This window comes from Panicum hallii, chromosome 5 (genome assembly GCF_002211085.1).
Source record: "Panicum hallii strain FIL2 chromosome 5, PHallii_v3.1, whole genome shotgun sequence".
NCBI classification, from domain to species: Eukaryota; Viridiplantae; Streptophyta; class Magnoliopsida; order Poales; family Poaceae; genus Panicum; species Panicum hallii.
Window position 1 is genome coordinate 56,351,660 of NC_038046.1, and position 12,955 is coordinate 56,364,614.

The 12,955-nt window shown below is 52.2% G+C and overlaps 1 protein-coding gene across 2 annotated transcripts; it reads right to left on the reverse strand.

The window, feature by feature from the left end:
* Positions 1-7,002: 7,002 nt before the first annotated feature.
* LOC112894234 (gibberellin 3-beta-dioxygenase 2-2-like) lies at positions 7,003-9,072 on the reverse strand. Of its 2 annotated transcripts, XM_025961873.1 has the most exons (3): positions 8,389-9,072; positions 8,014-8,172; positions 7,003-7,893 (listed from the first exon to the last, which is right to left on the reverse strand). In XM_025961873.1, exons 1-3 carry the CDS (start codon positions 8,868-8,870, stop codon positions 7,410-7,412), a joined length of 1,125 nt encoding a protein of 374 aa, XP_025817658.1. In that variant the 5' UTR covers positions 8,871-9,072; the 3' UTR covers positions 7,003-7,409. The 2 variants fall into 2 exon arrangements, with proteins under 2 accessions (XP_025817658.1, XP_025817657.1); XM_025961872.1 differs by having other exon boundaries at positions 8,014-9,072.
* Between the last annotated feature and the right edge of the window lie 3,883 nt (positions 9,073-12,955).

Sequence of the window (12,955 nt, forward strand, 5' to 3'; positions counted from 1 at the left end):
GGTAATGGATTCATGTTTTGTAAATATGCGATGTATAGCGCTCCCGGCCGGCAACCCCCCGTCTCGTCCCCCATCGCTGGCCGATTTTATTTGTCGTCGACGGCATCGCCGCCGCGCCGCGCTGCGCTGTCCTCTCTGCTGCTGCGCGACACGGGGCGCGCACATGCGTCGCGTCGCGGCTGCCTCCCCCTGCGGCGGCGACTCCCACACGGCGTGGCTCGGTCGGCCTGTCCCGTCCGCGCGGGGCGGCCGCCCCCAGCCCCGACCCGGCCCCACCCCCACCCCTCCCCCCTTCCGGGCGCGTCGTGTCGCTCGCACGCGCTGCCCGTCAGGAGGCCAGGCTCCCGATCTCGCCGGCCTCTTTGCTGCCGCCAGCCCGGCAGGCGTCCAAGGCTGGCCCAACAATTAGGCAGCGTGAGCTTTTTCAGTCGTCATCGCCTCAAACAGCTCCGGGTGAACACAAAAAAAAATTCTCCAGACCAAAAAAGGGGCACGTACTCATTCGGGAGGAAAGACCAGCACGGGCTTTCCGGCTCCATTAACGAGCTTCGAGCCTCGAGAGGGGTGGCGGTGCGGCAACGTGGTCGGCGCCCGCCGGCGTTTCCGTTCATCAAGGCGGTAGCTGTTGCCCAGAGTGCTCGACCACACCACCTTGTAGCAGCACGTGACGGAATAGCAAATTGGAACCCGCCGGCTCCCGATCAATGCCGGCGGCGCGTTCGGTCGGAGCGGGTAGATCGCTGGGGTCCCGTCGCTTCAATGCTGCCGGAGATAGTCAACACGCGCGATAGACGCCAAAGCACACGGTCTTTGATCTCTTCTTCCCCGCTGACCCCGGAACCATGGATGGACGACGCGTACTGCTGAAACGTGAATGCAGTGACGATGAGTCGACGATGGCTTCACCGCGACACCAGTGGTCGTGGTCGCGGCTGGTTCACGTCGCGATCGCTTTGTGGCGTCGTGCTGGTCCGGTGGCCGGTGGCCAGGACGGAGGAGGTGACCCCCCACCCCGGTGAGGTAGGGGCTCGGATCCCTTTTCAAGCGAGTCCCGCGCGCGAGACCACAGCGAGGCCGCTGCTGCTTCAGGCATCGTCCAGCTTTTGAGATGGCGCGCACACAGACACCACCAGGGACAGGGAGCAGCAGCCAATGAGCCAGGCAATTTGCCCTGCGCCTCCCCTCTCCACCACTCCTTTGCGATCAGGTGTGGGGTGCTGACACCAAGCACACTGACCCAACACAGAGCCCTGTTTGGAACGCAAGAATCTGGTAGGAGATGTTACATAAAACAGCGCCCGGATCGGGTAAAATTCCTGCGTTCCAAACAGGCCCTGATTAGACTGCCAGGATCGATCAGCTCCCAGGATATGCTGCTCGATCGGTATGCATACAGGGTGGAGGATTGGATAACAGTAATGGGAATCAATGTTGACGTCGCTGGATAACTGAAGGGATTTGGTTTGGTCTGGCCAGCATCAGCACATGCTCAATCGAGGGGAACGGCGCCGGGCTACGTGTACGGCGCCGGGACCATGGCTTTTGTTTTGTGTAGGTCTCCGGTTGCATCATCAGCAGTTGAGCGTTGGGGGCGTACACGTCCCTGAATCGCTGAATCTAAGGGTCGCGTCGTCATGGATGCAGACATGCAGGCAGCTAGCTGCTGCATGCTGTGAGATCTGAAAGGAACAGACTCATAACTGCGTTGTTATCTGCTCACAAACAATGCAGCAATTAAAAGGGCTCCGCTCAGCAGAATCAATAGATGGTTGGCGACAGTGACACTGACCTTTTCTTTTCCTTTGGTTTCTGAAAAACCATCATGCATTTTTACTGACAATGTTATCAGGCGTTGCATGTCGATTTTGTTGTAGTCATAGTGAGTAGTGAGTGATTCAGTATTTAGGCTCATATTCTGCACCTCAACTTTCCTGGCATTTCCGTCAGGATAAAGAAAAGCTCACTTCACTTCAGCACTGTAGAGGATGGCATCATTTTAAGTTGCATGAACCCTCTCTTTCCCTTCTTCTCTTAAACCAACGAGCTTGTTCCTTTCAAAAAAAAAAAACCAACGAGCTTGTACATTGTACTGCCGTTTTATCTCATACGAAATGAAAACTATAAGCAGGTAGAGGTAGATGAAGACTCCTCAGCATTTTACTCTTTACAAAATGTCTTTTTTTTTTAAAGACCACAAAAGGTCTACTGCTGCTCGTCAGTGGGTTCCTGACCACAAGTTTGAGCAGGTGGAAGAAAGAGTACTCTGGAGGAAATTTTCTATGGAAGAGAAACAAGAGGAAGAAGAAAAAAACAGAGAAGAGAGGCGAGACAAATAATTCACTCAAGAGCATCCAACTGGATAAACACTGAGCTGCGAGCTGCAGAGCTGCGCCTGCTCCTTTCCTTAAAGCTTCCCGGAGCAGCAGGGACAGTGTGCAAGCGTGACCGCCACCTTTCCTCCCCTGCTTTCCCGCCATGCGGCATGTTCCGACGCTCCAGCAGGCAGCAGCTCTGCCGCCGGCAGGCCAGCCTATCGATCATGCTCCCTCTCCCTCTCCCTAACCACCCCCACTGTTGACGCTGTTCACATCTGAATCCGGACGGGAGCAAAGCCCCGATCCGATCTGCATCCCTAGTCGACAAGCCAGCCGTTCCGATCCCAGCCGGCCGCCACACGCCTGTCAGGCGCCGCGGCGCCCCAACCCCAAACGTCCTGCAGCGAGGCTACAGTCGCGGCCGATCGGTGCGGTGCGGCGAGGAAGTGGCAAGGCGCCCACGTTGTTCCGCTTGCGTTTCTAGATGGTAGCCGCCGCGGATCGTGGCCGGACCGGATGGGGACGGGGGGAGAGCAGCGGGCGCTCGATCTCGTGGCCCCTCCACAGCTCCACTCGAGAGCTGGCCGCGGCATGATGAGCTGAAGCTACAGCGGCTGCCGCTGTGCCGCTGCAGTGTGGCGAGCGAGCACTGTTCCTTGCGTGAATGTAGGGGTGGGGCTTTGGCTCGTGCCTCGTGCCGAATCATGTCGTGTTTACGTCATGCTACCCAATGCTGAGAATATAGGCGATTTTTTTCATTTTATTATGTGATTTATCTGTACAATTTGCATGAGCATCCACACAACTTGTAATGAAGAGAGAAGAAATGAGTATAAGAGGATAAATTCTAAAAAAATGATGGGTCTGTCTTTTATTATCTTACGATCTCATCAAGATGATCATGGAGAATCTCACAAGGCTGGACCAGGCTGGATCTACCAATCATCATCCACGTATAATGTATTTCATTTCAGTCGTTCATGTGTAGTAACCCCATATGCATTGCCTGCTGGTGGTGTTCATCTGGAACTGGAAATGATTGGGTTGGGAGCAACGCCAGCTTCTGATCCCGGCGGAGGTGGTCCTCGTCTCGCCGCCGAACGGGAACCACGAGCAAAACGCACGGCATCAGACAGAGTAACTCGCTGCGCGGCGACCTGTCCTGACTTTTCAAAAGGGACACCGGATCGGTGCAGCATCAATCCTCCGGCATGCCATGGCGTCCTCGACGACCCGTCGTCCCCCCCTCCCGGCGTCTTGATTGCTCCGTTCAGAACCCCGTCCGGACCCTGAAACAATCCTTCTCGGCACCAATTGCTCCCCCCTGGCCGTAGTAACTTCCTCTGAGCGATCCAGCAGGGGTTCCGCAGCGGTCAAGTTGGAACGAAATGAATCCGCCAGGCTGCCATCCGCATGCCGATCGCCGGTCCGCGGCCACCGAGCAGGATCGATCCGTGGCGCCGCGTCGCGACGGCGACGGCACGATGCCTTGCCAGGCACGCGGAGCGACCGGTTTCTCAGCCCAGATACGGCACCAGCAGCGGCCAGCGGCTGCGCACGCGACGCGCAGCCATGCCGGCCGGCCGCCCGCCGTCGCTTTCCTTCATGTGGTGCCGTGTCGGGAGCCGAAACCCACCGGGGCGCGTATCACCGGAGGGCACCCGGATAACCACCAGCACCACCACCCGGAGGATCAGGCCGTCGGCCAAGACCTCTCCACGCGCTGGTTTCCGGCGCCCTCGCGCGACGTCGTCCATCATGGTGTCTCTCACCGTGAGGCTCGGGGCTGGGATCGGGCGGCGCTACGGATCGAAGCATTATTGTGCCCCGCGCGCGCCCTGCCCACCCCGGCAGCCGCGGGGCCCCGATCGCGCCGCGACGGCGGGGGGAGCTGCCGCTGCGTGCGCCCGGCCGGCAGGCGGCAGACAGGAGCTGGGCCGCCGCGGAACACCCATCCTTATCAGCCCCTACAGCGTCCGGTCGCCGGGCCCAGGGGCTTCTCTCCTGGCTCCACACGGACACAGATCGTTCCCGAATTCAAATAGATTTTTTTTAAAACGATGGGTTGAAGACTCGAAGTCAAGGAAGATTTGATTCAAAAAACCTGCAGCTGGGCCGAACTCGCTCGAGAATTCATTCGTCCGGTCCCGGAGCCCGAACTGTTTATTGATCCGTGCGGAACAGGTTGGCCGGCTCTGTCCCTGACCTGACCTGCAGCTGCGATTGGCTTTACAACACCATCTGTGTTGCGTTGAATGGCCACTTGGCTGTGCTGCTGCTGCGGCAGATGAGTGCTGGCAGCGGGGAGGAATTGAGAGAATGACAGGGGGAATTCAGAACCGCGTCCGTTCAGGTGATGATGATGATGAATTAATTGCTGTTTCATTTACTCGGTGTCTCGCTGTACAAAACTTGGCTCGTTCAGCCAGCTATTCACCGGCTGACTCACTACTCCTCCTGCTCCTTTTTGTTTGACGGAGTCCACCCCATGGATTCCTCACTCGCCGCGTAGTCTCTCCACCTCCATGAGAGTGAAATGAAATAGTTGCAACAGGGATGAAGCTAGAGCTGAAACTGAGAGGGTGCACTACTTCAGCACTATCAAAAGGCTTGTTTAGAAGGATCGGACTTCATATGATTTTGTAAACTGATGTATTATAGTTTAGAGCTGTTTCGCGAACCGAGGTAAGATTTGGCCTCACTGGTGAAGCTGTTTTGGTAGAAGCCCTTCCGAACAGCCCTATCCTGATAAGATTATAGCAATATTTACATGGCAATATGGGATTTTTCTTAGACTTAGATACATCAATAAATAAATTGACAAATTTATATCCTTTGAACAAAAAATATAAGCAAAATTATTAGATAATAGGAGAACTGGAACCACAAAACAACAATTAGTACTTGTCTTGTACAATCAAGGGACAATGGATTGGCTGGTGCGAGCGGCATGCTAGAGGGGCTACCAGGCAGTGCAGAAGACCATGCATCAACAAATAATAGATTAATTAGCAGGGCATGAGTAATGACCTTGGATCTTATTAAGTCCAGCATACTACAATGAACCTGCTTTTATTGGAGTGTAGCTAACTAGGGCAATCACTGCTTGTTTGTTGGTTTTGGGGGGTGTGGGGGGGGGGGTGTGTGGGGGGGGGGGGGGGGTTCATTTGCAGCCCCACGGGCCACATAGCTTAGTACGATGCAAGCCACCATCCGTGATCATAAGTACATATATCTATTTAGACTGTTGACTTAACCTTTTATACTGAAAAGGTTAAAAGATCGCTACTAGCCTTTATTCCAAGTATGATGATTCTTCCGCTCATCATCATCACATTTCCTCAGTTATAGGAGGCATTTCTCTTTTACATGCTAGGTCATTAATCTATCAGCTATTGCAATTGTACAAGCTTATATCATGTTTTTCTTTCTGTTGGAAATACTATGAATTTCTGCGCCTATGGAGTTATCATTTTGAATATGCACGCATACTGAACCCACGTGAGCACTTCCGAGAGACCGTGAACTAAGAAAATATTAATATTGACAAAGTCATCACAAATGGTAGATTTCACGCTAAGGTACCTAACCAACTGTGCATATGGTTTCGTAGGTATTGTTAGCCAAAGCGATATATCAGAACTCAGAAGCCGTATCTAAAATTCAGATAAGACTTATATTTATGACCGAATGAAGCTATTCCCAACTTCCACAGATATATTTGGAGATGGCATCCGATTTGGCATGGCCTATGAACGAGAGGGGGGAGATATGAATACGGTGGCAGCGCTGCTGCGCTGGTACTGACTCCTGAGTGCTGAGCACTGACTGACACTGTCTTGCAAGTTGCAGCCTCTGAATGTTAGTTGGGGCTATGGCCTGGCCTGGGGCGGATCGGGCCTCACCTCTCATGTCCCATGGCGTCTTCCCCCTGGTTTGCATCGCGCGGCGGAGAGTGGGATGCGGCCAGGCAGGGTTCAAAAGGTAAAAGCGGACGATACCCATCCATCCCCCTGCAGATCTCCTCAGGATCCCGGTCTTTCCTTCGTTCAGGAAGCAGGCCCGGCAGCCCGGCCGGCACCACAAAAGGGGCTAGGCTCCCTTGGCCGCTTGCAATGCGAACCCCCAGCCAGCCCTACCCCTTGAGAATGTACCCGCTCTATACCATACCCTAAGGCCTAGACGCATCACAAGTTGCGATCAAAGGCTCCGTTTGAAATAAACAGCCATGGCTAGCTTTCCGAAAACATTTGATTCTTTTTTAAGAAATCTTTGAGTCGCTTGAAAAATACGATTTTTAAAAGAGGTTTAATACGGCTAAGTTTTACTGGAACTAGTAGTAAAGCTTCTCGTAGTAACTTGTTGCAGGAAGCATGGCTTTGTCCATGCATCTTGTTGGAAGCAAGCAAGCGAGCATGCAGCAGGGCATATGCGCCTCTGTCTCTTCCTCTTTCGCTAGCGCTCTGAGGCTGTGTGTACGACGGTACGAGCCAGGTGTGTCCTATACATCCAAGAACCGTATGTGTGTGTGTGTGTGTGTGTGTGTGTTTGTTTGTTTGTCCGCTGGTCACTGGTGCTCACTGCAGCTCGCAGCCTCTTGCATCAGCAATCGGCTATCAGTACACCCGGCCGGCCGGATCAATTATTTTCATTTTTTTCAGACAAAAAGGAAAACAACAGAGAATAGGATCAGATTATAGGCCTATCATTGACCAGGCTGGCTAGGTGTGTCTGCCTGCCTTCAGTACCAAATGCCAAACCACATGCATCAATTCAGATTAGTTTTAATAATCAGGGTAATAATCGTCAGTAACGACAAACCCGGCTGGGAGCAGCCTGCCTGCAACTAGAAGAAACAGCTACAGCATCATGTCCTTTTCCTCTTCGTTCGTTTCGTCTTTGTCTTCGTCTCAGCTTAGTTTTTTTCTTCAGACAGCAGTGGAGGTGGAGGACGAGCAGGTGCGGAGGCCCGGCCGCCGCTCTGCATGCGCGGGAGCGAGAATGGATGCCATTTCATCGGGATTTTGGTTGTTTGATTAGTTTGCTCGGGGTGTAGTAGAATATGCGTCGTCTGCGTCTCCGGCGATCGATCGGCTACGAGGAGAGGACGAGCGGCTGGTGGACGGCGGCGTCGGCGTCGTCGGATTCGGCGGCGGCGACCATCTTGAGCGCGGAGGCGCCGGTGGTGAAGGCCTTCTTGCGGACGCCCATGTACTCGGGCCACGTGACGGCGCGGTACGCGGGGGTCCGGCCCGGCGGCACGGCCTCCCGCAGCGGCGCCACCTTGGCGTGCGGCGGCGGGCCGAGGAAGTAGCCGAGCGATATCCGGTCCAGGTCCCGGTTCACGACGGCGCGGTGGTACACGCTGTGGAACCGGCCGTTGGTGAGGATGTGGAAGAGGTCTCCGACGTTGACGACGAAGGCGCCCGGCACGGCCGGCACCGCCACCCACCGGTCCGGGCCGTGCCGGAACAGCTGCAGCCCCGGCACGAGGCTCTGCAGCACGAAGGTGAAGAAGCCCGAGTCCGTGTGCGCGATCAGCCCCAGCGCGCGCCGCGGGTCCGGGCACCTCGGATACCTGCACGACACGACACGACGTCACGCCATGTTAGTTTCTTTGTCTCAAGCTCTGGACACAGCCTATAGCTAGATCATCACTCATAGATAGATGGTCTGATGGCCATGGCACGGCACCCACCAGTTGAGGTGCATGGTGGCGGTCATCGTCTCGCCGATCCTCCGCTCCTCCTCGACGGCGGCGACCTGCTCGCTGGTGAGCCCGAGCGCCCTGAGGAACAGCTCCAGCAGTTTGTCCGCCAGGACGCGCATCTCCTTGTGGAACTCCTCCATCACGTCACTGTAGGCAACAGACACAGACCAACGGTTTGAGCACGACACGGTAACACCAGAGGCGTGTTGGTTGCATGCATGCATGGCCTTGACCGGGACACGTCGATCTTTCTTTCGATCGGTGCGCGTGAACGATCGATCCGTACGTGCATGGCGAAGGAAGGAAGCAGGCGAGGCGCACGTGTGGCGGTGCCGCCGGCTGCTGCTGTAGACACGCACGTACCAGAAGCTGGCGTAGTCGTCGCCGGCCTTGGGCCAGAGCTTGCGGAGGTCGCCGCGGAGGGCGGCCGGCGAGAAGGTGTAGCCCTCGGACCACATGCACTTGGAGAAGAAGGAGGAGATGGGCGGCGAGCCGTAGCCGCAGGCGTCCCCGGGCCCGCGCACGGCGCGCATCTTGTCGGCGGCCGGCAGCGCGAACATGCACGCGATCCGGTCCTCGACGCGCGCCAGGAGCTCCGCGGGGACGCCGTGGCCGGTGAGCAGGAACGCGCCCCACTGCTCGGCGGCGCGCGCCACGCGGGCCGCCACCGCCGCCCCCGGGTCCCGCAGGTCCACCACCGGCACGGCGTCCGGCGTCCCCGGCGCGCCGCCGCCGTCCACGACGGGGTGGTCGTGCAGCCCCGGCCAGGCGTGCGACTCTGGCACGCGCCGCGCGGCGCGGAAGTCGAAGTAGAGCGGGTTCTTGAGGTGCGACGGCGTCGGCATCTCCGGCCGGCCTTGCCTGCTGCGGCTTGTTTACGAGCTAGTAGTAGTAGCACTCGCTAATCCCCGATCCCGGCCGGCCGGCTAATAGATCACACCAGGCCACTCACACCAGCAGCTAGCTGCTAGCAATTATCGTTGCTAGAAAGAAACAAGCTAAGCAAGCACCAAGTGTAAATCTAGGACCTTGCACTAGTGGTATGAGGAGGCCGGAGAGAAGTGTGAGAAGCAGAGAAGTACATGCCCCGGTATATATAGGGGGGGAGGTTTTGGAGCGTAGCGGATGATCAGGCAGGAGAGAGAGGTAGAGAGAGAGAGAGAGAGATAGGGGCGGGAGCAGTGTGGGGAATTCATGGGTGAGGCGATGGCGTTTTGGGGAGTCCAAAATGTGGTGAGAGAGACGGAGGGGGTTGGAGCAATGTGGCGCACACAAGGCCACCCAGCTGCTGCACCAGCGCAAGTGACAAATCTAGCCCGTACGTGCCGCAGCTGGGCTAGTGGCACTGGCACCCAATTAATACGCACACATGGAAAGCGGACGCGGTTATTGCGATCCATCATCAGCCTAGCCTAATTAAGGACCAGTTTAAGGTTGTTGTCGTATTTCCCGCCACGGAATCTTCATCACCTCTCCAAAAATCTCTTCCAATTCTAACATCTTGCCATTGTGGCATTGAGATGAAAAATACATTGGCATTTTTCTTTTGAAATAAAACCGGCAAGCAACAGGCATGAAACCAGCGGAAGGCCAGGGACGGGAACAAGAGGCGCCACGGCTAGCTAGTGGCCCTGCAAGTAAAACAAGGGATGGTCCGAACACATGTGTAGGGATCCGGTTGGCTCGAGATGGCCGGAACAACCGAACGGGACAAGGGCAGGGTGTGGCGAGTGATTGGGTCAGGATCCCGAGGCCGGAGGCGAGTCGTGGACAGGCGGGGATCGATCGTTTGCCGCGGCGTCGGTTTCCTCTTCTCTGCCACGCCCGGGACCGGGGGCAGCTACCTGCGGGCCGCCCGCCGGCCGCCGCAATGGTGATCTGATCAACGGCGGACGGAGGATGGCAATTAAGCTGTGCGAGTGTTCTTCACCTTCCAAACAAGAAGAAAAGGCGGAATTGTAAAACATTTTTTGGCAGTATTATTTTGCATTGTTTCTTGGAAGAAGAAAGAGGAACAAAATTGTTCAACATATATAGTAGATGACTAAAAGAATATTTAAGGAGTGAGACAGCTGCTATTGCCTGGAGCCAGACGTTGTCTTCTGCTCTGGGCTACGTACGTGGATTAATTTGGTGTGCTAAAGATTACTCATGACAAGTAAATAAAGGCATTAAAAGTTGGAAAGAAACGCCCCTAAAATTGGGAGCTGCACCTTTAATTTAATCTTCTTCGGTAAAGCTAAGTTAAAAAGGCTCTAAATTTATTTCTCAACCAAGCATGCACTAGCTAGTCGCCATTCAAATCACAAAACATTATATATTCTACTTGTGTACCGATTAAAAAAAATAAAGTAGACAGTTTTAGTAATAGCTCTCCTTGCAATTTATCTGTTACTATTTGTCCCTCTCCCTCCAAATAATTTTTCCTGGCTCTAGCCCTGGGTCCAAAAAAGATAGCTTGAAACAGCTCTTAAAATGTGACAATTGTTAGGTAGATTTCCATCTACTTTTCTTGGTCGTCTCAAAAGGATAACTGTTGATAGTATCCACCCATCGTTTTTTTTCTGATAATGATAGTACCCACACCAATCGTTGGTCACTTGTTGGTATGTAGTAGATCCTAGTGAACACCTACATGTGCATGGGGTAGATTGTGCACCATCCTCCTTTACTTGAAAATACTATATATATATATATAACATCTGGAAAGTAAAAGTAGTATCTTTGTAAAAGAAACGTATTGAGTGTAACCGTTCTCTATTTTTACTTTTTTTTTAAAAAAATATCTTTCTACTTTCTTATAAATCTGCACAATTATATATATACACCCCTGATTTTTGTAATATCATTCATTACCAGAAAAACACTTATCTGTGTCATCTCATCTATGGGCGGTGAAACGGCGCCGACATGGATAAGTATCCATGCTGGCTCGTAGTAGTAGCCCATAAAGAGAAGTCCTCAAGCGCTATCCACCCCTTATGGATATGTACGAGCTAACACGTTGGATAATTTCCTATGTTATGATTTGAATTTTCTCTTATTTTGAAAAATCATATTTTTTTTGCATGGACTTGATTGATACAAAATTATATGATAAATTTAGGTTTCGACTAGATCTACATCAATTATCTAGAAATGCCCCTCGCCTGGGCATAGTATAGCTAGTAGCTTCGAGTTCTTCCCATTATCTAGAAAGCAACTTCAGTTTCTCAAGTTGGGGAGAGAGACAAATTGTCAGCCAAGCTACGTGAGACGCTTGTTGTTTGCATTGTTTTCATCCACCCGGTGAATTGAAACCGTACAAAAAAGGGGGAAATTCTAAAATTCTTGAGAAGACAAGTTAGTCACCATGCATGTCCAATGAGCAAATCGAAACTGCCGTGGACGGTTGTCCCTGCTCTTGTCTTAGCATGTAATGGGATCAGCGATAGCATGTAACTGGGTCCCACGGTGAGATCTCACCTCCAAACTAATATATACCCCTTGAATGATTGGATCGTCGTCGTCGCCTTGTACGTGTACGTTTCTCCATCTATTTTACTTATATGCATGCATGACATGCATGGGTGATCTTTTGAAAACCGTCATCATCGGAGAACATCAAGTTAAAGAGAGCTAAATCCCAGCATTAGTTCCAGGCGGAACCGGGGGTCGCAAGGTGCAGTTTGGGTGGTACTAGAGTGGCATGCATTTAGTACCGAGCCCAATGCCCGGTACTAAACTGCTCGCCACGCAGGGTGATTGGGGTGGTAGTTTAGCACTGGCTGGTGAGTTCGTTTTTATATTATTTGCTTATTTTTTATTTTCTTTTTCTTTTTAGTTTTAATTTGTATTCGTATTCGTATTATATCCGTATCCTTATGCGTATAGGTAGCATTCATATTCGTATTTATATCTCGCATAGCAACGACTACACACACACACACAGTTTATATACACTTCACATGTTATACTTGGGATCAAGTATTACAATTAGCTATATAAGTTGTTTCATTACAATTACTTTAAATATTACTCCTGTTCACTGTCTTTCTTGTTTTCATCCAATTAACCCGCGCTTATCCTATGATCGGCATAAAATTCACCGGCGAGATTTATCACATCATCTATCAGAAATCCACAGAATGATTCTTGAATTGCCTTGACTCTTTCCGGTTCGATGAGGTCTTCTTTCATTTTCCAAAGTTGTCACTTAAAAACATCATTATTTTAAATTCATACATGTACATAATTAAATGCAAGAAATTGTTATTAATTTGATACGTACATCGAAATCTTTTTGCGTCATTTTCTTTAGGCTGGTAAAGTCGTGGATCCACTCACATACATAATTGTCGGTGTTTAACCGGCTGCCCACCGAGAGGTATACTCAAGGTGGTAGATTTTGGGTGAGGGAACGCCGAGATCAGGAACTCAATGGTACAAGGAACACAAAGATTAGACAGGTTCGGACTGCTAGGTGCGTAATACCCTACGTCCTGTAGTGGTTTGTATTGCTTTAGGTGTAGAATGACCTAGAGGTCGTGTTTTGAGAGGGGTCCCTGACCTCCCTTATATATCCGAGAGGCCAGGGTTACAAAGATACTAACCAACACCAGCCAGAGAATCGTACCAGAACATATCTCGAGTAGATTCCCTCTGTACCAGTTAGCTCTATCTCTTACTTAAACGGGATAAATAAGAGATAAACGAGATAAACAAGAGATAAGACGGGCTTAATCTCTTAAACCTCTTTAAACTACGTTATGTACCCAGTCCCGTGGCCCCGTGTCTGACAAGCCCCCGAGCTCTTCGTAGCTGAGTACTGCAGGCTTATCGAGTACTTCTGAAGTAGTCTTCAACTTCTTCAGAAGCTTTGTCTTGAAGTCCTTCTTTGAGTATTTGCTTGGTTGCATCGAAGCTATGAGGTGCTCATGCCCCGAATTTT

Bases quoted from the DNA above. Each gene is read 5' to 3' on its own strand.
- LOC112894234 (XM_025961872.1), bottom strand. From the start codon at position 8,870: ATGCCGACGCCGTCGCACCTCAAGAACCCGCTCTACTTCGACTTCCGC. The intron at 7,894-8,013 runs GTGGGTGCCGTG...CGTGTCGTGCAG, and splicing joins GCCACCATGCACCTCAACTG to GTATCCGAGGTGCCCGGACC.